The sequence below is a fragment of the Rana temporaria genome, chromosome 1, assembly GCF_905171775.1.
Source record: "Rana temporaria chromosome 1, aRanTem1.1, whole genome shotgun sequence".
Classification (NCBI taxonomy): Eukaryota; Metazoa; Chordata; class Amphibia; order Anura; family Ranidae; genus Rana; species Rana temporaria.
In genome coordinates, this window is record NC_053489.1 from 559,601,740 (window position 1) to 559,628,437 (window position 26,698).

Below are 26,698 nucleotides of genomic sequence, written 5' to 3' on the forward strand. Positions count from 1 at the left end.
CACAAATTACATGTTAAGCTGCATTTCTCAGCGTTCTTTGCGACTTTTAGACTCTACTTCTATAGGAGAGCTACATGATGGTCACGATACTTTTCTTCTGTCAGTGCAAATCTATTGAAATCCATCCATCTGCTGAGGCTGAAAACATTAGTCTCCCTAAATGCTTATACACCGATAGTTTTTTTATTCATTCAGCCCCCAGCATGCAGAGGGATAAATCTCTTGCAGTGCCTTTTGTATATTGATGGTCGGTCCTGCTGGCTGTTAAAATGCACAAAACTGCATCTGATTGAATGCATTCACTTTTGCCTGACAATTTTCCACTAGGCCCCTGCGATTTTTCAATCAAGGGATGACAGGCAGGAGGTAGCCAATAGGGACACCCACTAAGCAAAATTTGGAATCAGCCAAAATTCATATAGTGTATGGCAAGCTTAAAGCTGGCCATAGATGCCTCATTTTTTTCAATCATCCAAAGTGCGGATTAAAAAAAAAAAATAACGTATTCCTCCATCCACATAAGAGGATAGAGGAATTCTCCCAGCTGAGACATTGGATTCTGTCAGCGGTACTCTTCCACTGTCAGAATACCCTAATCAGTGGCTGCAGCAGATCGACAAAAGTTTTCCAACATTCCTGTTCAACAAAAGTTGATCGAACAGTCAACTTCTATCAAACGGGGAATCGAAATTTGGCTGGTCCCTGCTGAACCAGACAAATTTCAACCCAACTAGGGCTAGCTTAACTATAGATAATTGATTATCGTATCTAAGAAACCATTTACAGAGTTGCTGACAAGTCGTTGTTTAGTAGAGTAATCTGTCCTAAACCACTAGAGGCAAAAATATGCACATAGACATTACAATATGTCTGATCTCTATTTTATATACGGTAATTATTTTGATTTTCTAAGCACAGGATGTAATGCTGTGTCTTTCCTTTGGAACACACACTTTAGTGTATTTAAAATAATAAAAAAAATAAAGCTTTATGGTTTACCTTGTTGGGTAAATGGGTCTCAATTTCCTCTTGCAGCTTAGTTTGGACATCAGGGTGTGTTGCGAGGAGGTAGGCCGTGAACATAAGGGTAGTGCTAGTTGTCTCATAGCCTGCTATGATGAAGATAAGTCCCTGGGCCATGATCTCAGTGTCAGTCAGTTCTATGAAAAAAAGAACAGTTTTATCCGGAATCATAGATGCAATATTACATTGTAACTACAGATACAAGGAGGACTTGACACTTTTCAGTTCACATGTTGATGCAAAGGAAGTAGAAGGAAAAGAGTGAAAATTGTGCATTTGGCACGTGCGATGATCTGCTTATGTAGACCTACAGCAAAGGTTGTTCTGAAACCCCCTTGTACTTGCAACCTAACTAAACACAGCGTTTGTACTCAAACCCTACTGCAAACCAGCTTTTACTGCTGCTATTAACTGTATGAATAAATTACTATTTTATGAAAATTTGACATACTGGTTTGTATAATCTTATGGCACCTTAAAAGTCTCCATTAATATCGCAAAATCTGGACTCCCTATATTATATATAGGAAACAATTGACGTGAGTGGAAAGGAGCTGAGGGAGGGGAGATGTGGCTTTTTTTTTCTCTCTCTCTTTCTTCTTTTCCTTTCTCTCTTTTTCTTATCCTTCTATATTTATGTTCTACGTTTTAATTTCTATGATACTTTTTCTTCTTGTATTGGGGGATAACCAGGGTGGGGATTCTCCAGCCTATCTCCAGTGTAAACAACAATCCTCCCTTACAGTGGAGCCGCCCCGAAACTACAAGAATGAAATGCTTGTTTTTTGGGCTCTGCATTGTATTTGATGACATCAATGATGGGGCACTATTCCTCCCACTGGCACCAATGATGTAATTTTTTTACTCCCGCTGATTGCCAAGCCCATGTCATTGTTTACTCCTACCGATGCCAGGGCATTTTCTTTTCCCACTGGCCACAGTCCAGCCCCCTAAAGTTTGAAGGGAAGTAAACTGGCCCTTTGTTTTCAAAATAAACCTGTTACATATGTGTGTATTTCACACTTGGCTAACTATTAAGAAATGCCCAGGGTAAAAGTAAGGAAATAATAACTGGCTAGAATGTTTTCATGAGTACGCTAATTAAAGCAGTACTTCACCCTCTTTAATCAACATTGACTATTTTAATCTTCATGCCGTTAGCATTGGTAAATAGATAGGAACGTATATTATATTTTCTTGTTTTAATCTTTTTTTTACATTTCCTCAGTTACTTCCTAGTTTCAGGCCTAGGCAAATGATGTCATACATCCCCAGAGCATTCAGGAGAGGAAGAGGCATAGAGACAAGGATGGATGGGGGAGTTTGTTTTGAATATTAAAAATGAATTAAAGTATAACTAAAGGAAAACCTTTTTAAAATGTTTGATAGAGTGGAGATGGATTAGAACAGCTGTCAGTTTTTATTGCCGTTTGTGTCTCCGTTAGAGAGATTCACCCTCTCTATTTGTCCATTATACCATTATCATTAAAAGTGAAAGTAAATGATAATCACAAATTTTGGGTTGTCCCCAGAAAAGTACTTCCAATGGGGACACTAGTTCTGGTGACCTGGGGGTCCCCAGGGGTTTCCCTTAATTAACATAGGATTTACTTTAACTTCCTGTTTTGACAACGAGACAGGAAGTGAAGGTAAATCTCCCCAATAGGACAAAGATGGCAAAAATAAATCTTTCAGGGGTCATAACCCTCCCTTACTCTATTCAAAATGAAAAAAAAAAGTCCCCCCTATAGTTCTACTTTAAATAGCATTTTTGATGTGTGATGCTTAGATGCAGTGTACTGTAGTTCCACCTTAAGGAACATCAAACAACTGCATTTGTGCATCAGGCCAGGAAGTGGATTGGATGCTAGAATGTGTCTCACTGCAAAAACGGCACTTCATTCCATCTCATGGCTGTTCTTTGCTATTAAAATACTCTGTGCCAGAAAACAACTAGAACTTGGATCACTGCAACTACAAACACTTAACTTTTTATACACAAGTATAGCCATTGATCTTATTATATAACTTTTTTTAATGCATAATTGCAGTTGTTTGATGTTTCTCAACTAGACCTTCTATCCAATGAAAATTGCATTCCTGTTGCAGAAAATGTATAGTTAACTCCATTGTAATATGCATTCTGTGATGCTTCTAGTTCTCAAAAGCTTATATAATTTGTTTTACCTTTGTAACCATGATTCTCCTCTTCTGATGATGTCTTATCTTTGGTCTGAGAATCAACCAGGAGTTGCAGAAAATCCACCCGGTCCTATACAAAAGAAAACAAGATAATAGTGAGCTGATATTTTATATCACATGAACAGAAAAGTTATTTTATGACTTTAAGAACAGCAATTTAAGGATCACCCAAATATAAATGAGGCTACTGATTATAGAATCATTTGTGAAAATATAGACCGCCAATGCTGAGAGCAGTAAAGGCTGTCAACGGTTAATTCATACAGACATTTTCTCACCCACGGAAAATCTTTCTATGAGTGGGAGGGTAGTCAGAGGGCAGAAGAGGGAAAGATCAAAATACTGCACATGTTCATTGTCATTGAAAAACATAGCAGGTACTGGCACTTGATGACCTGCTGGAGGATGCGTAGATAACTACTCTCACTACGTTTTTCATTACTGTACATTTTTGGCCAAGGAGGTAGCCATAGCTTTTAGATAGCAGTTAAGAAGTTAACAAACATTTAAAAAAAACCTCCCACCCTAAATACATATTGTAACGGTCACCACCGCTTACGACCTTCCATCAACCTACGACAGCTTATCGACACTCCACAATCAGGCAAACACGACCCATAAGAATTCCCCCCAGAAACGAGACACACAGCTCTGTTCTGGTTTCAAATGCAAGACAACTTTAATGGTTAGCTCTCAAGTTTATATACAGTTCAAGCATGAAAGGAACAATCAAACTCTCCACCCACCCATCACACCCTGGGGGGCTTCAATACACCTTCAGATGGCTAATTGCTAAACATTCCAGACATCTCGGCGCCGGTCTATAATTGACATGACCTAATCACCGCACCTGAGAAGTCACATTCCTTAATTAACAGAATTCAAACAAAACACCATCACACAATGATGTCCCCTCAATCCACATCTTTAGACAGACGGTCCGTCTCCGACAGAAAGGTATTCACACCTCTAAGCTTCAATAGGCTTTAAACAGTGTTATCACACAATGAAAGGCCTTTCAAGAGCCAGCCTCATTTAACATGTCAACAGTCTACACAGAGAGATGAGTCATAGAATATTCTTTGCAGACATTAAGGAATATACTGTAATCACTGTCCACGCCAAAACAATCCAACATATGTCCCCCATCTCCTGGCTCAATCTGTGCCCAAAAGTCACTCTTGTTACACATATGTATGTAACTCCTATGAGCATACATTTTTTATGACCTACAAAAGCCATCACAACATCACTTATATATCTCTCACGTACAAATGGTGTTCTGCCAAGAGATTCCAACATTTTCCCATGATAAGACTCTTGAGAATGCAAAAGCTGTATCTAATTTCTTTCGAACATGTACAGATATGCAGACAACAATCACTAATGGAAGTATTAGTAAAAATAATCATTTTTAAATATTCAGAAAAAATTCACTGTGCAAATAGAAGAGGAATACAAAACTGCATCCTTGTTCTTCTACTATTGTTATTTAAAAGAACAATCCAGTGATGCATGTTCACTAATTTGTTCACATCTTAAAAAGGCCCCCTCCTCCCCCAGCTAAATAACCGCTTGCTGACTGTGCTATAGCTGAATGACGGCTACAGCGTGGTTATCCAGTTCTGGGATGGAGTCTATTGATGTCCTTTCAGAACCATAACCCCTGCTGCGTCGTGCATCGGAGGGGCTCTGTGATCACTGTGTCCTTTGGGCACAGTTGATCAAAGTTTGGAGTTAAGGGGCCAATAACAGTGGCCCTTTACCATGTGATGAGCTGTGTCCAATCACAGCTGATCACAATGTAAACACACTTGCTGGTTATTAGCATTCCGGTAACTGGCCAGTGTGAAAGGGGACATCTACACTGATAATCAGGGCACTGATCAGTGTGCTGATGATCAGTGCAGCGCCAACAGTGCCCATGAGTGCTGCCAATCAGTGAACATCAGTGGTGCTAATTCGTACAACCAATCAGTCCATTAGTGCTGCCCGTCAGTGCCTCCTCATCAGTACAGCCTCATCAGTGCAGCCTATCAGTAATCATCAGTGCTGCATATTAGTGCCCATCAGTGTACATCAATGAAGTAGAAAAATTACCTGTTTGCAAAATTTTATAACACAACCTAAGTAAAACTACTTCAAGTTTACTTACCGAATGAATACCCTTCTGCCTGTCTTTCTTGATACTTTTAATGGCATCTTGGAAAAAGTTGAGAACACTTAAAGGAAGGAAGCAGAAATTCAGTTTCTCCAATAGAGGTATAAGGAATGGACATAGCACTGCAAGAAAAAAAAAAAAAAAAAACAGATATAATTAATGGTTCAATGTTCTGCAAAATGGACCAAATGCCTGCTAATATATAGGATTGCAGTCTTAGATAATAAATATTTGTAAGTAGGAGACTAAATAACTTACATGTAGTTAAGAACAATGGATTGAAAAAGGAAAATGTGAAAAGCTTCTTGGCATTGGTCACAAATGGATCGTCGGGATTGTTTTGTGAATCCACCTTCACACTGAAAGATGTACTTAGAACAATGTCCATGGTGTAGCTTCCAAAGATGCTAAAACAAATAAAGCATTAGTAATCAAAAAATAGCCCATATGATATCAACCAGTGTCACTCCTATCCAGGGCAGGACTTAGGGTGGTGGGGGCCCCTGGGCTTGAGTGTTGAAGGGGCCCCCTGGAGCCGAGAATTGGGGGGGATCGAAGTTGTTGAGCGGGGGGGGGGCGAATTGAAGTTGTTGAGCGGGGGGGGAGCGCATTAAAGTTGTTGAGCGGGGGGGGATTTTGCAGTTGTTGAGGGGGGGAGTGCCTCTCACCTGTGCCAACAGCCGGGGCCACAGACTGTCATTAGCCCGGCTCTCGGCTTTCTTCCCTTCAGCAGCCACAGTCCTCCACACACCACTCCGGTTCCTCCTGCTTCCGTGCTGCCTCCTCTTGCAGTGCGGGAAAATTAACCCTTTTGCGGGACTGCGGGAAGAAGCTGTCTGTGCGGGAAAGTCCCACAGAATCCGTGCGTGTTGGGAGGTATGCGCAGGGCCGCCATCAGGAATTTTGGGGCCCCTTGCACAGCTTAAGGCATGGGCCCCCTGAAGCAGAGAACCTAGGGGGGGTGGGGGTGCTGCCGCCTGAAATTGAGAAGCGTGGGGGCTGCCGCAAATTGAGAAGCGGGGGGGCCTTTACAAAAAAAAGAAGAAATAAAGAAGAAAACAAATATATATAAATATATGTAGCCATCCGGGGCCCTGGGGACCTCTGGGCCTTTTAATAAAAAGAAAAAATAAACCTCTGGGCCCTTTAATAATAAAAAAAAAATACATTTATAAAAAATACATAAAAAAAGGGAGGTTGCCAAACCCGGGGGCCCTGGGGACCTCTGGGCCCCTGGGAACCTCTGGGCCTTTTAATAAAAAATAAAAAAATAAACAAAAATAAAAAAATAAACATTTATAAAAAAAATAAAAAAGGGGGGGTTGCCACATGGGGCCCTGGGGACCTCTGAGCCCTTTAATAAAAAAAATATATATATATATATATAAAAAAAAATGTAATTTTTTTTATAAAAAAATAAAAAAGGTGGGTTGCCATCCGGGGGCCCTGGAGACCCCTGGGCCCTTTAATAATAATAATAATAATAAAATATATATATATATATACATATATATATATTATATATATAAAAATAAAAAATATATAAAATTTTTTTTTTTTACAAAAAATAAATAAAAAAAAGGGGGGTTGCCATCCGGGGCCCTGGAGACCCCTGGGCCCTTTAATAATAATAATAAAATATATATATATATATATATATATATATATATATATATATATATATATATATATATATATATATATATATATATATATATATATATAAATAAAAAATATATAAAAAAAACATTTTTTTACAAAAAATAAATAAAAAAAAGGGGGGTTGCCGTCCGGGGCCCTGGGGACCTCCGGACCCCTAAAAAAAAAAAAAAAAAAAAAAAAAAAATTTTTTTTTTTTTTTTTTTTTTTAAAGGGGGCCCCCTATTGGGTGGGGCCCCTGGGCTTGAGCCCAGTCAAGGCCAATGGTAAGTCCGGCCCTGCTCCTATCCTATATTCCTACAGAATTATACTGGTTGTGCTAAAATAAAATACTACATTAGCCCCATGTACATAAACCTTTTTCCCATCCATCATTCTAGCCAATGATAACGCAACTCAAGTGAAGATGCATAAAATAGATACTAACACCATCCAGCCTAGAACAAAATATTTCTTTAACAAATTGCAGTTCAGTGTAGACTGATGCTAACTATTCAGTCTTAAAACAATTGCAAATAAGTACCAAGTCATATTACAAATGGGCCCCAATGAGTGTGGTTGATTTCATTTAATTAACATTACATTTTCGCTGTCATCAATTTTCTGACATAATGTTTAACAAATAGATATCCAGGGCTTTTTTTCAGGGGGAACTTGGGGGAACTCAGTTCCACCACCTCTGGCTCAGACCCTTTGTTGCCTGCTCACCACAATCACTTGTAAACACAGAAGTCTGGTTTCTGTTTTTACATGCAACATCTCCGCACTGTGTGTGTAACCCCCTGAACTCTGCACTTAAAGCGGGAGTTCACCCATTAAACAATTTTTACCCTTACATTGATGCTCATTTTGTCTAGGGGAATCGGCTAGTTGTTTTAAAATCAGAGCACTACTTACTGTTGTAGAGAGCGATCTTCTCCGTCGCTTCCGGGTATGGGTCTTCGGGAGCAGGCGTTCCTTCTTAATTGACAAGTCTTCCGAGAGGCTTCCAAAGGTCGCATCCATCGCGTCACGAGTAGCCGAAAGAAGCCGAACGTCGGTGCAGCTCTATACTGCGCCTGCTCACCGACGTTCGGCTTCTTTCGGAAAATCGATGGATGCGACCGTCGGAAGCCTCTCGGAAGACTGTCAATCAAAATAGGAACGCCCAGTCCCGCAGCCCATACCCGGAAGCGGCGGAGAAGATGCATCTCGAAAACGGTACGTACAGCTTCGATTATAAAAAAAATAGCCGATTCCCCTAGACAAAATGAGCATGAATCTAAGGGTAAAAAGTTGTATGTCCGGGTGAACCCCCGCTTTAAATATACCGGGCCAGATTTACGTAGAGCGGCGCAAATTTAGTTTGTCCTAATGTATGTCAGTTAAGTTAAGGCGGCTGAATTTTGTGACGTAAGTGCCATATCCACAGAGCATTTGCGCCCAAATGTGCGCCAGCGTAACGTAAATACCGAGGCGTAAGGTGGGGTTATTGCAAGTGGGAAGGAAGTGGGCGTGCTCCATTGAAATGAGCCGTGACCCCATGCAAATGAAGGGCGGGCCGTACTGCGCATGCGCGCACGAATCTGCACCTCACTGGGCATGCTCAGAACTCGGGCCGGCGCAATCAGTGAGATAGGAAAAATGCCAAGCAGACTAAGTGAGATCCACCATGTGTATAAATAGCCCCACACAAACGCACTTCCATTGCAAAAGTACATCCATGTGTTCCCCTTCCTAAAGCAAGTTGCTTTTGCTCTGTTGTCTGTTGGTGTTTGTTGGTGAGTGTAGTATTGTGAGATAAAAGATTTATAGAAGTAGGAGGTTGTAGTAGCTGTTTTTTTTTCTGAGTGTTTTTTCTGTTTGTTTTTTCTGTGTTTGTTTTTGAATTTGTATTAGCTGTCTGCTTGTGTTGTTTGATTTTGGTGTCTTGTGTTTGCGGTTGGATTTTTGTGTGTGTTTGGTCTGTGTCTTTTTGGGTGTGTTTGTTCTGCGTCTTTTTGTGTGTGTTTGTTCTGTGTGGATTTGTGTTTGTTTGTTGTGTTAGATTTTTGTGTGTGTGTTTGGTGCTGAGTGTTGGGTGAGATGGCACCAAAGAGGAAAGCTTAATTTTTCGGTGAGAGAAAAGCAAATACATGCTAGGGCCATCACCCGATTTGGGCGATATTTACATGGCCCTGAGAGCCGGGACACCCCCCCGGCCAGGAAGAGGGCCATCATCCATGATCAGATCAATGCGGAGGGGGGGGAAACGAGGACCCCCAGTGGGATTGCCAAGAAGATAAATGACCTGAGGAGCCTGGTCCGTGACAAGATGGCCAAGATAAATGCCCATGCCACGGGCACTGGCGGAGGACCACCCTGCTCCGTCAGGCTGACTGAGGAGGAGTGGGCAGTGGCCCGGTGCTTCCACAGACAAGTGGTGGGCCTGCCTGGCTTTGACTCCGAGTAGGGCGTGAGGACAGGTACGTTTTTTTTTTATTTCTATCTGGTGAGTAGCATGTGTGGGTGGGGGAAGAGAATATGTGCCAAGTGTGTGGATCCTCCAACCTGTGTATGTTTTGTGTCATCCACAGATGGCCAGGAGATTGCAGGGCCATCAGGCCAGTCCGCACCAACCCCCGGACATCAGGCTGCTGAAGAGCCCCAAGAAGGGCAGGAGTCCTCAGGGGAGGGGAGTGGCCACACCTCACATCATGAGGAGGTTGAGGGGGAGGTGGATGAGGGGGAGGAGGATGGGGATGATTGGATGGACCTTTCCAGGGAAATCCTTTTGACTACGGATGTGGTTCCCCCTGAGGCTACCCCTGTGGCTGGCAGCAGTCAGGCCTCCATCAGGGGTAGCCCCTCCCACTCCTCCCCCAACAGGACTCCCCCCACAAGGGTCTCCCTCTCCCCTCCTCCCAGGCCACAAGCCTCAGCTGCAGGAAGGAAGGCTACCCAGAAGACCAGGGGGGTGGCCGAGGTTCTGCCGGCCAGTCTGCGGAGGGACCAGGCCCGGCAGACCCAACATCTGGGTCAGCTCACCCGGGCTTTGGCCCAGATGGAGGACAGCCTGGGCTCAATTAAGGACTCGGTCAATGATGTGGGCACAAACTCCTTGGCGGTCATAACATGCATTTGTGACCTGCAGACCGCCACAGCAGGCGTGTCCCTGGAGGTGAGTGCCCTGACCCAGGCTGTCCACGCAAACACCCAGGCTGTCCAGGCCAATATGGCTGCCCTCACTGTGGGTCTGACCAGGATCGCCGTGGCCTTGGAGGGCAGGCCAGCAGGAGGACAGTCACCAGGGGAGGCTCTTCCTTCCCCTGCTCCCCCCCACCATGAGTCTCCCCTGGTTGGCCGTGGCCGTGCCCGTGGCTGGCCTAGGCGTAGCTCACGCCGCCGCCATTAATTTTGGTTGTACTTTTTTTTTTTTTCATTATACTGTGATTATGATTTGTTTTATGTGTGTGAATAATGTATGAATGTGGGGGTGACATTCCTGATGAAAAAGGGGTGTCACCCTCAGTTTTGGTGGAGTAGGGATCCCCAGGACCAGGGAGAAGTGATTCCAGGTCCATGTGAATGGTGTATGAATGCACAGTGACATAATTGGAGCCGTGGCGTGGCGTTGCTGCTCCCTAGTCCCATGGGGGGTATTTGGGTCTAATCCAATTCGATGAGGATGTGATGTGTCTGTGCTAGGGACCACAGTGGTTGTGCATGCATGCATTCTCATTGTGCCATGTTTAATGTGTGTGTTTACTGTGCAAAGATGCATTCTGCGAGGCGTCTCCTGGCTGCTGTTCCCTCAGAAGAGGGGGTACCCTCGGTTACTAAAGTCACTAGTATAGCTATGAGCATGGATGCCCCTGGCATGTTGGCATACAGATTGTTGTCCTGCAAGTGTGTGTGCTCAGCTCTTCCCTAACGGTGTTGCTTTAGCTGACATTTACACGGCTGGTGTAAAGTTAGGGCAGCTTTTATAAGGTGTAATTTTACACCGTGAAACTAGCAGATGCGCACAGGGCGTAGTCTACGCCGCACAAGCGTACTTTTGTGGATCGCCCTATCTCCTTCATTTGCATATTAGCATAGAAAATCAATGGTGTGTCTAGCGTATTTTGCGCTTCAATATGCGCCGGTGTAATCGTTTTACGTTGGACGGAAAAATCTGGTTTTCAGGCGTATTTCATTTTGAGGATCAGGCGCAAAGATACGCGCGGCGCATTTTACAATTAAGCCGCACATCTTTAGATACGTCGGCGTAAGTGCTTTGTGAATCTGGCCCACCAATCCTGGTATTTAATGCCCCTTTAAGACCCTTCTACTGTTTGTGAAATCTGAACGGGGTCATGGTTGAGTTCCTGCACCTATTTTCTGAGAAAAAAAGCTCTGTGAAAATCTATTCCTTTTTGTAAACAGCATTCGGTTAGATTGGTTTCCAATAATTTATTTACCACATACTTACTCCTTCATGTTTATAAATTCTTTGTTATCAACTTTCTTCTGGACATTGTTCACTAAAAGGGCTCCATAAGTTTTAATTATTGGGAACATCTGTGGGGAAGACAAGATATTTTTCATGTTTTAGCTATAATATGGTACCAAGAACTAGACTTTCAAATTTCTATTGCCAAATACAGACAGGGCTGGACTGGGATAAAAATTTGGCCCTGGACTTCATCCAGACTGGCCCACTTCACCCCCCCCCGGCCACTCAAGCCCCCTCTCCCCCTTCACTAGCCACTAGCCATTATACTTTATTCGAGTAGACCAGCTGGTACTGGTACTCTTATAGGCAGTACCAGTGGGGAAGCTAGACATTATTTCACCCGGGGCAAAGAATCAGTTCGGTGCCCCCCCCTTATGGGACAGGATTGGGCAGAAGTGAGAAACTCCCAGGCCATAGCTGTTGAGTCAGCTGTCTGTCCCCTCCCCCATGCTCCTCTGTCTTCCCCCCTGCTCCTCCTCCTGCTTCTCTGTTCCCCCCAGGTGAGCGCTTCGGGAAGGGAGAGACAGAGGAGCGGAGGGGGGTGGCGGTCCGCTGTCACTGAAGCTGGCCCACTGAGCCATCGGCCCACCAGGAAACTCCCTGTAGTCCCAATGGCCAGTCCATCCCTGAATACAGAAAACAGAGTAAATACTATAGAGACTTGATTATCTATTTGTAAAAGTGTAAGGCTGGAATCACCCTTATGCAAATTGGACAGTCAAATGGCTCTGAAAGGCATTCTGAACATGGATCGCTTTTTAGCGGAGTGGCGGTTTAGACGCAGGTCTAAACCTAGACTAACAGAGCCATTTTCAATATTATAGCTTTGTCACAGGTTGCCTGTGAGAGCAAACTTGTTGCACTGCTAAGAACATAATTGTTGCACTGCTAAGAACATAATTGTTGCACTGCTAAGAACATAATTGTTGCACTGCTAAGAACATAATTGTTGCACTGGTAAAGATGTGGTGGATTATATATACACATTATGTATACAGGAAAGACTCACCTGTTTCAGTTTTCCACTGGTGAATGTAGGCGACAGCACAGTTCGTATTCGCTTCCATTGTTCATCCTCAGCAATTGATACCGCAGACCTTAAAGGCCCATTTAGTCCAAAATTCTAAATTGGGTAGAATGTACAGGTGAGAACTGGGTTAGAAATAAATTCAGATTCTTTTGAGGAAAAAAGAAAAGTGAACTCAGTCAGCCAATTTTCCCATTCAACATGTGTGTCTATACAGGAAGGACTCGCCACTGGCTGCCAGTTGCAGCTAAAGCCATCCTTTAGTTATTACCTATAGTGAATGCCAATTGCAGTTATATGGAGATCAGTAGAAGGGAAACACCATGCCTGGATCTGTAGCATTAGATAAACTGAATCATTTGCTTATGTTGTTGTGTAGCTTCCGCAATTCAGAAAGCAACCATGCTAGCCAGTAATAAGGACAGAGGTAGAGAACACAAAAATAGTCAAAATGATGCCTTTGAGAAGCTAACTAAAATATAAAAAAAATACAAGCTTTTAGAACTATAAGCCTAAAGCCTAAAGCCTAAAGCCTAAAGCCTAAAGCCTCTTGTTCAGGTGTTAAGGCAGATAAAATTATAAACATGGCAAAATAGAAATTTTCAATTTTTTGCATTTTTTCTGTCATAATACCTGAATGAAGGGCTTTGTAGCTCCAAAAATGTGAATTTTTCAACACTGTAGTTACCTCTGAAAAAGAATGACTGACATTTGTTTTGGCATCTCTACCTCAGCATTTCAGAAAGAACTATTATTTTAAGAATTTGCCAAGGAGGCCTTCCTTGCACACAGAGCTTAAAAATGCCACTGTTACAGACGTTGAGCATTTTATTTCAGCCTATAAAAGCACCTCTATGTAAGTCTATCATGTGTCCATACACACAATCGTTTACAGGCCTATTGAAGAGGAGCATTTACAGGCTGAAAAAAAAAAGCATATGCGCTGTGTGCATGAGGCCCAACAAAGTAATTTAAAATTATTATTATACAGGATTTATCAAATTAATAAAAATGTATATGATCGGGGATTCTGCTTCAGCACCCTTTATTGTTTGAGGGTAAGCTACTGAATAGGGGTATAGATGGTCACCTTTTTTGAACCTGCTCCAGCATTGCTATGCTCCCCTACAGAATTGTGGTTGACAATCTCCAACTATGGATTACCTCTGTAGACAATACTGGTATGGAAATGGTTTGCATATTTGTTACGGATTATGATGTAATTCTGAATTGTTACCCGTGTAGACAATACTTGTGTGGAAATTATATGAATACAGGGGTAGATTCAGGTAGCAATTGCGTCTGCGTAACCATAGTTATGCAGCGCAATTGCTTACTTGCGCCGGCGTCTCGAATGCTCCTGATTCAGGAACCTCGATACGCCGACTGCAGCCTAAGATATGACTGGCATAAGGCTCCTTATGCCGTCGTATCGTAGGCTGCATTCTTACAATGGCCGCTAGGGGGCGTTCCCGTAGTGGTCAGCGTATAGTATGCAAATTGCATACTAACGCCGATTCACAACCCTACGCGAGCCCTGCGTACGCAGTTTACGTTGTTTCCGTTCGTCGGGTTCCGCATAAGGCTGCTCCTGCTATTAGCAGGGGCAGCAAATGCTACGTATACCCGTCGTTCCCGCGTCGCAAATTTAAAATTTAACGTCGTTTGCGTAAGTGAATCGTGAATGGCGCTGGACGCCATTTACGTTCACTTTGAAGCAAATGACGTCCTTGCAACGTCATTTGCCGCAATGCACGTCGGGAAAGTTTCCCGACGGAGCATGCGCACTACGCTTGGCGCGGGAACGCGCCTAATTTAAATGATCCACGCCCCCTATGGGATCATTTAAATTACGCGCGCTTATGCCGGGCAGTTTTCCGGAGCGCTCACGCAAATTACGGAGCTACTGCTCCCTGAATCAAGCGTAGCACAGGTAATTTATGGAGGTGCAGCGGCAAAACGGTACGCTGCGCCTCCGTAAGAAAAGCGCAAAGCTACCTGAATCTGGCCCACTATGTATAAATGCAAACGAGCTTTCCTTACTTTGGATGTATTATATTTATCTTGTGTTACTTGTACAATGTCTCGGTTTTTTTACACGGAAATTATATGAATACCTGTTACTGACTAGGAGGTAATGCTGAATTGTTTAATAAAAATGTTGTTAAAAAATTTTTTTTTAGATGAGAATAAGTAAAACAGGCACCTTGGCTGAAAGAAAACACTATGCAGAAACACTTAAAAGCTAAAAATATTTTACAAGCTGTAGTAGGATTCATATACAGTACAGCCACTTACCCTTCTGTTGGTGAAAACACTGTAACATTCCTTTACAAGAATGGCTTTTATGATTACTGGATCCATAATAGCTAGAACTGGCTGTCTACCATCAAAAAACCTGCAGAAAAAAAAAATTTGAATAAGTATTAAGATGATCTGTAAACTCATGTCATATGATCTACAGAAACTGATCAATTCAATACCCAGCGATTGCAATTAATGTAGCCTGTCTTTGTCCGAATGTATGCTGCAGTGATCAGATTTAACTTACCTAGAACTGTTTACAATTATAATATGAATATCTCTAAACTAATGGTTCAGGCAAATAATAGCAGCTAAAAAAATTATAAAAATCTAACGTTTATTTTCCAAGTGTCACTTGATGGTGAGGATTTAAACCTGAACAGTTGCTGTTTTTTTCTGGCACAGGCATTTCTTAAGATAGTTTCTCAGCATCAGATCCTGACAAGGAAGCCATTTTGTATGGTGAACTACTGCTAATAATGAAAGTCTGAATGGCAATTATCTTGAATTGTTGATAATACTAAGACATAACCCACTGGTTAAGCTCAGAAAATGCAGTACTTACAGTAACTACTACACTTTCAACTCAAGTTAAGTGAGAAGATTTCAGTTATATCATACACTGCAAACGGTTTGCCCGAAATCCAGAACTAATGTAGAAAAAAAAATATATAGTACAAATGGTAATAGAACCAAAAAATCATGAAGAACGGTACCACACAATCAGGCTCAAATAGTAGCTGAGACACAGCATGGATCTCCGACTACTGGACCATCGCACTCAGCCTCAGGAGCAGATAACTGAGACACTACATGGATCACCGGACAACCGGCCCAACGCACTCAGTCTGTGGTAGGTTCAGAAACGCAGTAACCTTTAAGAAAAAAATAAATACATACAATAGTTTAGGGGCACATCCATATATATAACGAAAGGTGTAACGGACATTAATGGCACAAGACTCAAAACACAACACATGGTCCTGTAGGTCATACTGGGAACATACCAGCAATAATATTGGCTAAACAACGACTTTTCAGGACACCATGCACATATAGGTATTGAATTAAAGGCACCTATATGCTGCCACTTATACCAATGGTACACCAACATTACCATTCAATATATGACATCACAGTTAAATATAACCAGGGACTGAGGCTGAGACACTCAATCTTTGTGAAGGACCTGCACCAACAACAGCAAACAGACATTTCAAATATATAATACTTTTCATACTACCCTATCAGAACCCAATTATCTCCTAGCTATTGGTGACCTAATTGGGGAAAATCTGTGATTCCCACATTTTTGAATCACCTGAATATTTGTATACATTTGACCTGTGCTTTTATCTGACCACTGATCATTTTGACACGATCAACAATAACATTATATGTTGGACCTGATCTACAACAATATTTACAGAAACATTTAACAAGTATGGAGGGATCTGCACTGACGGCTACTGTATTCAGACAGCTACAGCATCCACAGCTGCCTGAATACCCCAACAGTGACTGCATCTAATTGGACAAAGTCACTGTTCAGCTGATAGCTTTCCACTTAGCTTCTTCAAATTGTAAAATCAACTTTTCTTGAGCTGGCAACTCACGGTTCAAATTTTGCCCTTTCAGCAAGAATCAACAGAAATTTAAGCCGTGTATGACCAACTTTTTACACAGGGCTTTCTCGCTTGTAATTGAATGTGAATGTCATTTGATTTCCAGCGACTCAGATCTGTGTACAACACATGCTAATAAAGCTATTCACCACACACACCAGTAAATCACTCTGCAAAGAATGGGACCTTCTAAAGAACATAAATCACATATTTAATCACATTCAAATGTTTACATCCAAAAATATCAATAGTACTTATACCAGGTGTTCAACAAGTTCCAGCCCACAACACGTATTGGTAACCTACAGTGAATCAATCTGCAGCCGTGGAACTGTCATTAATCCAACCACCCCCCACTTTATCAAATTTAGATGGTACCCACTTTTGAAGGATGCAGGGTACTCCTGTGCCAGCTTCACCAATGACTCTTGGGTCTAGGGTCATCCTATGTCCAATAGGGGCATAGGATGACTGAGAAATTATATCTCGGATTACATGAGATGGGACAGTAATGATAATTCATGTATTGCAGGATATCTTAAAATATTACAGGTGGTTAATTCTGACCCCAACAGGTCAATAGGAGAGTGACTCATTCATGTGGGGACACATACTGTTGAGGTGTTAATTGAGTCTGGCTCCTAAGATATTTCATTGTGTGAAAGTCTATTGATGATAGATGTGTTGGGGGTTGGCAGTCTGAAAGGTCAGATGGCTGACTTTTTAGCTGTATTTGGCTTCTGAAAGGTCAGATGGCTGACTTTTTAGCTGGATTAGCATGTCAATTACATCTACAAAGGAATGTGTATTGAGCACCCATTGTGTCATGTTGTGGGTGGAGTTGAGTCATTGTCCATATTTGGTTGCTAACTGTATAAGAAGAGCTGAGTTTACCATTAAAGTATTGATTCGTTTGGAACCAGAGAACAGAGCTTGTGTCTCGTTATTCTGAGGGGAAATCCAATGGGTCATGTCTGCTGGATTATGGAGTGTCGGATAAGCTGTCGTGGGTTGGTGGTATGGAATATAGTAAACGGCATTAACCCCTGACCGTTACACCCCTCTACTGAGATATGTAGCTTTGTACAATGGTAAAGTATTATTCACTAAAGCCTTCCAGGCCATAATGGTAGGGGCCACCGGTTTCTTCCATGACAGTATTATTATTTTCTATTTGTCCTGTTTACCATTACCATTGAAAGTGAAAGTAAAAGAAAATCCCAAATTTTGTATTGTCCCCAGAAAAGTAATAGAGAGAAAATCTTCCAATGGGAAAACTAGTTCTGGTGACCTGGGGGGTCCTTAAGAAATTCCCTTAATTTTCAGGGCATTTCTCTCACTTCCTGTTTGGTTATGAGACAGGAAGTGAAGGTAAATCTCTGCAATGGTACATATATGCTCTATCCAAATAAAAACAAAAAGATTTGCCTATAGTTGCCTCTAATTTTATCTCTAGTGTCCAGCAGGTAGTGATTTTTGAGTGAGTTTGAATTTCCTTTTGTGGGATAGCACACATAGTCAGAAACACTTTATTATCCCTGAGGAATTTGCAAGTCAGCGTTGAATCAAGTGTTATTTATATACGATACCTAACTTGAAACTATAAAGTCCTCCATCTATCTCAATTCCATCAATGACCACCCAACCCCGGATTTCCCTTTCTAAAACAATCACTCCAGCTCAGCATTATTGTTTCATAATGTGTCCCTACTGTGGATACCTGAGGATATGTAAAAATGTAAAGCTGCTTTCCTCATAGAACGTAAACTAGATCCCTGCTTCTGACCAATCAGTGTCACATCTCCAGTGTGCCTTTGGCGGGGAACTACAGTTTCAGACTGAAACCTAGTATAGAAGCTAAATCCTGCAAATAATGATCTACACTTAATGATTGGAATGCTGGGAAATCTCAACATAAATAAAAAAAAAAATCACTGTCTGTACATTCATAAATGTATCCTAAACATCTTCATGTCACCGAGTTTAGTTACTATTACTATTATGCTTCTCATAGTGGTCAGCCAGGTCACTAAACCCAAATGCTTACTATGGCCTTTGCCAGTTGCACCTGTGGGTGCCTCATAGACGTTAAGTTGTCATCCAATCCAGGAGACCATCATCTAATGTCTATAGATACCTGTAGCCTGTATACTTGGGACTTAAAACAATGTACATGATGTGTTCTCTATATTGTGGATAGAAGCAGAGCCCTACACATTCAAAGACCAGCAAAATATACAACTAATTGATCAGCTGTTTCTGCAAGGTAATGTATTTGGGTAACACAATAAAGAGAGAACTTACCCCCATATTTTGCCATATTTTTTAAAACATTCCATGTCAAATTCAGCAAGACCCTGGTAAAGAGAAGTTCACAAATAGTGAGACATGCAAAATACAGTACATGGTTTGAAGTACTGCAGTCACAAGTTAGAATATACAGTATATTTTGTGAAAATAAGTTAATGTTGAACTCTAGTCAGATATAAAAGACACAAAATGCTGTTATGTAATCAATAATATCTTAGTTTTTTATTTATTTTTTAAGTGTAAGTCCTTGAATTTTACCTGGTTTTAGCCTATTGCAGCCCCTGTACAGTAGGGATGGAGTGTGAGTGGAAGAAGCAGCACATAGAAACAAGAAGTATGCTAATAGGAAGAGAAAAGCAGAGAGGTGAGCTCATTGCTGTGCTACTTCTCCTTTCACTGTCCTGGAACAGATGGGAAAGGGCCTAGGATAGAGTGAAGAGGGATTAGAATAACGGTCAGGTTTATATTGTTGTCTGTGTCCATGCTAGGGAGTGCCTCATTTGACCTGTTTACTGTTATTACAGAAAGTAAAAGAAAATACCCAAATTTGGGCTGTCACCAGGAAATAAAATATATGGGAAATCTTCCAATGGGGACACTAGTTCTGGTAAAAAACAGGGAGTCCCTCAATTTGAAAAATGCCATTTTTTAAATTGGTTGTGAAAAACGGTCGTGTGTAGGCTCCAGAGCATTTTTCTCGACGTGAGAGGGGGAAAAAAGACTTAGTTAGACTTACCGGTGACGGTATTTCTAAGAGCCTTTCAGGACAACCTTGGAGAGAGCGCAGCTCCGCCTCTTCATTAGGAAACACATGCTACTCTTTAAAAGCCCTCCTCTTCCACCATGGCCTCAGTTATTGTGGTCCGACTCTCTGGAAGACATAGCACAGAAAACCACAACACCATGATAGATTTTATAACTTATTACTTTAACATTTAGGGAGGGTAACAGCGGTTGTCCTGAAAGGCTCTTAGAAATACCGTCACCGGTAAGTCTAACTAAGTCTTTCTCCAGTCGCCTTTCAGGACAACCTTGGAGAGGATAAACAAGTAACTTACCCTAGGGTGGGACTACTGCTTGCAGAACCTTCCTGCCAAAGGCTTGGTCTGCGGCAGACAATAGATCCAACCTGTAGTGCCTTAGGAACGTTGAGAAGTTGCTCCAAGTGGCGGCCTTGCAGATCTGCTCAGGTGTAGCGCCGGCTCTTTCGGCCCAGGAGACTGCAGTTGACCTTGTTGAGTGTGCCACAATACCTGAGGGAGGCACGACTCCTTTGGCTTTATAGGCTTCTGAAATAGCAAGTTTAAGCCATCTGGCTAAAGTACTTTTGGATGCTTTTTCCCCCTTGCGGGGACCTGAGAAAGCTACAAAGAGAGCATTTGACTTTCTGAAATCTCTGGTGACTGAAAGAAACTGTAAAAGACACCTTTTCACGTCTAGTGTATGGAAAGCTTCTTCTCCAGCATTAGAAGGGTTTAAAGCAAAAGTGGGTAATACTATTTCCTGTGACCGGTGGAATTTTGATGATACTTTCGGAAGAAACGAAGGATCCGTTTGCAGGATCACTCGGTCTGGAAAAATTCTTAGGAAGGGTTCAGTGATAGCCAGAGCTTGGAGCTCACTGATTCGTCTTGCTGACGTAATAGCCACCAAAAAGACTGTTTTGAGGATTAAGTTTTTCAAAGAACTATTCTCCAATGGTTCGAACGGAACTCCCGTCAAACCTTGTAGTACAACCGATAAGTCCCAACTGGGAAAACTTTTGAGGATCACTGGCCTATTTCGAGCTAGTGCCCTAAAAAACCTGGAAATTAAAGGTTCTCTGGACAGAGTTTTTTCTAAGTAAACAGAAAGAGCCGCTACCTGTGTTTTTAAGGTACTGGCTGCAAGTCCTTTTTCCATTCCTTCATGGAGAAATTCTAGCACTGAGACCACACTCTTAGTTTGAAAGGTCTTGGAAGAACACCATGAGTTATACTTCTTCCACACTTTAAGATAAATTGATCTTGTTACCTCCTTCCTACTGGACAGAAGAGTTTTTACAACCTTGTCCGACAAGCCTTTATTTTTCAAAATGTCTTCCTCAGAAACCAAGCGCTTAGATGTAACCTGTCTGTTTCTGGGTGACACACAGATCCCTGTGTTAGAAGGTCCTTCTTGGGAGGCAACTTCCATGGAGGTTTTGCGGCCAGGTTCAGTATAGTTGCGAACCAAGGCCTCTTTGGCCAAAAGGGAGCAATCAGAATTAGATCTGTTTTTTCTTCTCTGAATTTCCTTAAGACCAATGGAATCAAGGGAAAGGGGGGAAAGGCGTAGCACAGATGGTAGTCCCAGGGATGGGCTAGAGCATCTATGCCTATCGCCTGGTCTTCTCTGTGGAGAGAAAAGAAGTTTTGAACTTTCGTGTTTTGCTGACTGGCAAAAAGGTCTACTTGAGGATGTCCCCATTCCTTGGAGATCATATTGAAAATCTCCTGACTTAGACTCCATTCTGCTTCTATTACTTTCTTTCTGCTGAGAAGATCTGCCAGCAGGTTTTGGGATCCTTTTAGGTGGATTGCTGACAAAGAGGCCACATTTCTCTCTGCCCAAGTCAGTAACTGATTGGCCAGCTCCATCAAACCCTGACTCCTGGTCCCGCCTTGTCTGGTCACATAGGCCACTGCTGTAGTGTTGTCCGACAAAATTTGAACATGACAACCCTTCAGCATCTGTTGAAAAGCCAGGAGACCCATAAAAATGGCTTTTAGTTCTCGCCAATTCGATGACCTCCTTGCCTCCACTTTGGTCCATGACCCTTGTGCGGTCTGTCCATCCAAGTGGGCTCCCCATCCCCACGAACTTGCGTCCGTTGTCAGACGTTTGTCCGAGGGAAGGACCCATGAGAGACCTTTTGTGAGATTGGAAGGATCTCTCCACCACCAGAGGGACCGTTTTACCTTTGATGATAGAGAGAAGGTTTTCTCCAGTGACTCCTGGTGAGACCACTCCTGTAGGATGTTCCTCTGTAGGGGTCTGGAATGAAGCCTTGCCCATTGAATGGCAGGAATCGAGGCCGTAAGTTGACCTAGGACTGCCATGGCAGAACGTACTGACACTGGGAAATTCGTTTGAATCTGTCTCACTGCAGAAACTACTTTTTCTACTTTTTCTTGAGGGAGAAACACCTTCTGTAGAACTGAATTGATGGTGTAACCGAGGAACCTCATTTCCTGTGAGGGGTCTAGGTTTGATTTTTCTAGATTCAATATCCACCCCAGGCTCTCGAGATGAGCCTGGGACGTCTGGAGATCTGAAACCAGCTGATCCCTTGAACCTGCAAAGAATAAGAGGTCGTCCAGATAAGGAACAACTGAGACCCCTCTCAGTTTCAGAGGCTCCAAGGCTTCCGCCATCACTTTTGTAAAGATCCTTGGTGAGGATGAAAGGCCGAACGGCAGAGCTCTGAATTGGAGGTGCCACATTGAAGTTCCCAGGTTTATTGCCAAGCGTAGAAACTTTTGTGAGGCCTGTGCTATTGGCACGTGTAGATACGCATCCCTTAGATCCAGAGAGGCCATGAAGCACTCTGGTGTTAACAACTTTGTGATGGAATAAATGGTGTCCATCCGGAAGTGCTTGTACCTTATAGTTTTGTTCAGGATCTTCAAGTTCAAAATTAGGCGATATTTGCCTGAAGGCTTTTTTACTAAGAATATGTGGGAGTAAAACCCTTTCCCCTCCTGATCTTTTGGGACTTGGACAATAACTTCCTGTTGGATCAGATCCCTTAGAAGGTTCATCATTGCGGAAGCTTTTTCCCGATCCCTTGGTAGGGTTGTCACATAAAACCTGCAAGGAGGGCACTCTGAAAACTCCAGACTGTAACCTTGTGCAACTATGTTTTTCACAAATGGGCTCTTGGTCAGAAGACTCCACTGAGAAGAGAAGGTGGACAGTCTTCCCCCCACAGGAGTCAGATTGTCACTTGTCTTTTGATGACTGATCCTGGGGTGACTTAAAGAGGATACCTCCTCTTCCTCTACCTCTTTGAGGAAACCAGCGCTTTTTGTTTTCTTCTTTTTTGGAGGTTTGTGGAAAAGAACGAAAATTCTTTTTAACCGGTTGTTTCTTAGCCGGGAAAGCCTTCTTTTTGTCGGCTGTTCTATCCAGAATTTTTTCAAGATCTGGTCCAAACAGTAAGTCCCCTGAGAAGGGTAACCCGCAGAGTCTGACTTTAGAGGCTGTGTCCCCTGTCCAGGTTTTCAGCCATACTGCACGTCTGGCTGAGTTCACCAGGGCAGAGGATCTAGCTGACAACTTGATTGATTCAGCTGACGCATCAGCCATGTACCTGATTGATTTTAGAATCAATGGAAAGGATTCCAAGATATCCTTCCTTGGTGTACCAGCTTCAACATGGTTCATCAGCTTTTCCACCCAACACTCCAAGTTTCTTGCCACCACTGTGGAGGCCATTGCAGGTTTTAGACTAAGAGAAGTAGAGTCCCAGGCTTTCTTTAACAGGGAGTCCGCTCTTTTGTCCATGGGATCTTTTAGTATCCCCATGTCTTCGAACGCAAGATCCGTGCGTCGAGACACCTGGGAAAAAGCAGCATCAACTTTTGGCTTTTTATTCCAGGCTTCAGAGTCTTTATCTTCAAAGGGAAATCTTTTCCTTAGACTTTTAGAAAAGAAGGGGCCCCTTTCTGGATCTTTCCACTCTTTTCTTATAGTATCTGATACTACCTTGTGCACTGGAAAAACCTTATGTTTGGAGGCATCCAGACCCTGGTACATTTTGTCATGAAGAGATAATTGTACCTCCTCTTCTTGAATATCAAGTGTAGTATAAATTGCTTCAAGAAGATCATCTACTTCATCTAGAGAGACTTTATATCTGGTATTTCTGTACTCTCCTTCCTCTTCCTCCTCATCTGAATCCCTGAGAGAGCGAAGAGTACTTGTCCCTTCATCCCCTGAATCCACACCCTCTGACCTTGAGGTGGAAGCTTTTGGGCTGGGTGGTAAATGTTGGGGTTCAGCTTGCACTGCTGGAGTCTGAACCAACATAGATTTGACCGAATTCAAAGAACTTGCAAGTTCTTGCACTGAAGAAAATAACGCTTTATATTGCTGGGATGTCTCTTCTTCCACTAAATCCTTTACAAGATTTACACATTGCCTTCTGCCATGAATCTCTAAGAGGGTTTTTGCAGGAAGGACATTTCCTTTGAGTTGGTGGCTTTTTAGTTTTTTGTTTCTCCTAAAACACAAAAAAAGGGTATTTTACCATTGGAGAAACAATAGGTTTTTTACAAACAAGGAAAAAACCGCCACCACTTTAAAAGGAAGATGTGATAAAAGATCCACAGCTAATCAAACACCAACCAGTGCAACTGTCAGGGACCGAGAGAAGTTACCTCTGACCCTGCAGTACAGGCTCCCTTAAGGAGGACCAATAACAAACAACCAATAAGCCCAATAGTAAGGATAGAGGCACCGCTGTACCCCCCTACCTGGACCTGAGCAGCGTCTGAGGCGCCTGTCTCCGCCATGGCTGTAGGTTCTTCCATCGCCGAGAGAAACACAGCCGGGACTGAATGATTTTTAAATCTTTCCCGGGTCCGCGCGTCATCAAAGACGGCCGGAACCGGAAGACGCCGCTCTTAGGCCTGTCTCCTGACCTCTGCGTTACTAGGCGACGTGAACCACGCGTCACCACGCCTCTACAGGAAACTACGCCGCTGTGCATGACGTCACCCGCCCGCCAGGACCCGGGACCGTCATGCGGCGTTTTAAAAATAAAGACCGCCAACGCGGTAGTATGCCGCCCGGCCACCTGAGCCAGAACAGCGGACCCCTGGGCACTCAGCGCCGCTTCCTGTAGAGCCTTCACTCCACTGAGCAGGGAGAGGCTGGAGACTCCGGAGGACTCCCCCCACCCTTAGGGGAGCCTGGGATGGCCACTGCACACCAAACAGATAAAGGTAAGGCTTACCCCTCCAACCTTGGAAAGAGCGCAGCACCCCTGGTCCACAAGCATGCGCTTCCACCATGGCGGAGGAAACACAATAACTGAGGCCATGGTGGAAGAGGAGGGCTTTTAAAGAGTAGCATGTGTTTCCTAATGAAGAGGCGGAGCTGCGCTCTCTCCAAGGTTGTCCTGAAAGGCGACTGGAGAAAATGCGCATGCTCAGAAGCAAGTTATGATATGGGAAATTAGCATAATCAGCCCAAAGGGTGGCGCCATTCGAATGAAACTTCCCCTTTATAGTGCCGTCGTACGTGTTGTACGTCACCGTGCTTTGCTCAAGCATTTTTTATCACGATCGTGTGTATGCACGGCAGGCTTGAGAGGAATCACGTTGAGAAAAGCATCGTTTTTTTCCATGACATGAATAACGGTCGTGTGTACGTGACATTAAGTTTTGCCATTAGTCTCACTTTAATACCGCGTACACACAATCATTTTTCTCGTCGGAAAAACTGTCATGTTTTCTCTTGGACGAGAAAACCGGCCGTGTGTAGGCTCTCCAGCAGTTTTCCCGACGAGAAAACCCGCAGAGAATCACGACGAGAAAATTTAGAACATGCTCTAAATTTTTCTCCTTTTTTTGCTTGCCAGTTTTCCCATAGGGAAACACTGCTAGGGAGCCTACACACGGCCGGGTTTCTCGACCAAGAGAAAACCTGTCGGGAAAACCGGCCATGTGTACACGGGGAAAAGGGACCAAGCCGATCCTCTATTTTACCGTTAGGTTTCTTGGCGGTGTTTTCACTGCCGAGAAACTCGATTGTGTATATGTGGCATAAGGTTATTTTGTGTTTCCAGTGTAAATGAGAATTGTACTAAGAACAGGTCTTTTTAAAATACTGACACTGCTTTCTAGAGTCATTTTGTAAGTATTTAGACAGAAATTGGCAGAAATATTTTAATCCTTTACATCCTGAACATCTGACATTTGTTTATGGGATTGTATTCCACAAAGGAATTGCCAAAACATCCAATTCTGCATACATGTAACTAGGGATGAGCCGAACACCCCCCGTTTGGTTCGCACCAGAACCTTCAAACGGACCGACCGTTCGCACGAACATTTAGAACCCAATTGACATCTATGGGACTCGAACGTTCGAATTCAAAAGTGCCAATTTTAAAGCCTAATATGCAAGTTGTTGTCGTAAAACAGGGGAACATGTATCAATGGAAAATAAGTTTTAAAAACAGTCGTTTTTTCTGGAGCAGTGATTTTAATGATGCTTAAATAAATACAAAAAATATTATCCTTTAAATATCGTACCTGCTGGGTGTCTATAGTATGCCTGTGAAGTGGCACGTGTTTAGAACTGTCCCTGCACAAAATTAGATTACTATAAGAAAAAAGTAATTTAAAACTGCTTGCAGCTTTAATGTAATGTCTGGTCCCTGCAATATGGATGAAAATCATTGAGAAAAATAGCACAGACACAGACACTACACACACCACATAGCTTTAGGTGCACACTGAAGAGGACATGGGCAGTACACACACCACGTAGCTTTAGGTGCACACTGCAGTACACACACCACGTAGTAGCTTTAGGTGCAATCTTCAGAGGACACGGGCAGTACACACCAAGTAGCTTTAGGTGCAAACTACAGAGGACAAAGGCAGTACACACTACGTAGCTTTAGGTGCAATCTGCAGAGGACACAGGCAATACACCACGTGAGAATACTGCAGCTAGCACAATCACCATCCTGCCAGTAAATTAGGAAAATATATATATACACACACACACACACACACACACACACAACACCTGGGATGCATTTATATCCTCTACACACTAACTTTAACTGACTAGCCTGCCTGCCTGCTTTATCTACCTACTAAAAATGACACTCTCTGTCTCTCTCTCTCTCTCTCTCTCTTTCTCTCTCTGTCTTCTATCTTTTAACCACCGCA

The 26,698-nt window shown here is 42.8% G+C and overlaps 1 protein-coding gene across 3 annotated transcripts in view; it reads right to left on the reverse strand.

Annotated features, from left to right (window-relative positions):
• LOC120921209 (cytochrome P450 3A24) overlaps window positions 1-26,698 on the reverse strand; it is an 87,399-nt gene that overhangs the window by 45,873 nt on the left and 14,828 nt on the right. The window contains exons 1-9 of one of the 3 annotated variants that reach the window (XM_040333961.1): window positions 18,762-18,819; window positions 15,549-15,707; window positions 14,827-14,926; window positions 12,511-12,624; window positions 11,478-11,566; window positions 5,645-5,793; window positions 5,381-5,508; window positions 3,211-3,295; window positions 1,000-1,160 (exon numbers count right to left, since the gene is read on the reverse strand). In XM_040333961.1, the coding sequence (XP_040189895.1) occupies window positions 1,000-1,160; window positions 3,211-3,295; window positions 5,381-5,508; window positions 5,645-5,793; window positions 11,478-11,566; window positions 12,511-12,624; window positions 14,827-14,926; window positions 15,549-15,586 (864 nt within the window). In that variant the 5' untranslated portion in view covers window positions 15,587-15,707; window positions 18,762-18,819. Of the gene's footprint in view, window positions 1-999; window positions 1,161-3,210; window positions 3,296-5,380; window positions 5,509-5,644; window positions 5,794-11,477; window positions 11,567-12,510; window positions 12,625-14,826; window positions 14,927-15,548; window positions 15,708-18,761; window positions 18,820-26,698 lie in introns of those variants that run through there. The other 2 variants (XM_040333935.1, XM_040333944.1) reach the window with 2 other exon arrangements.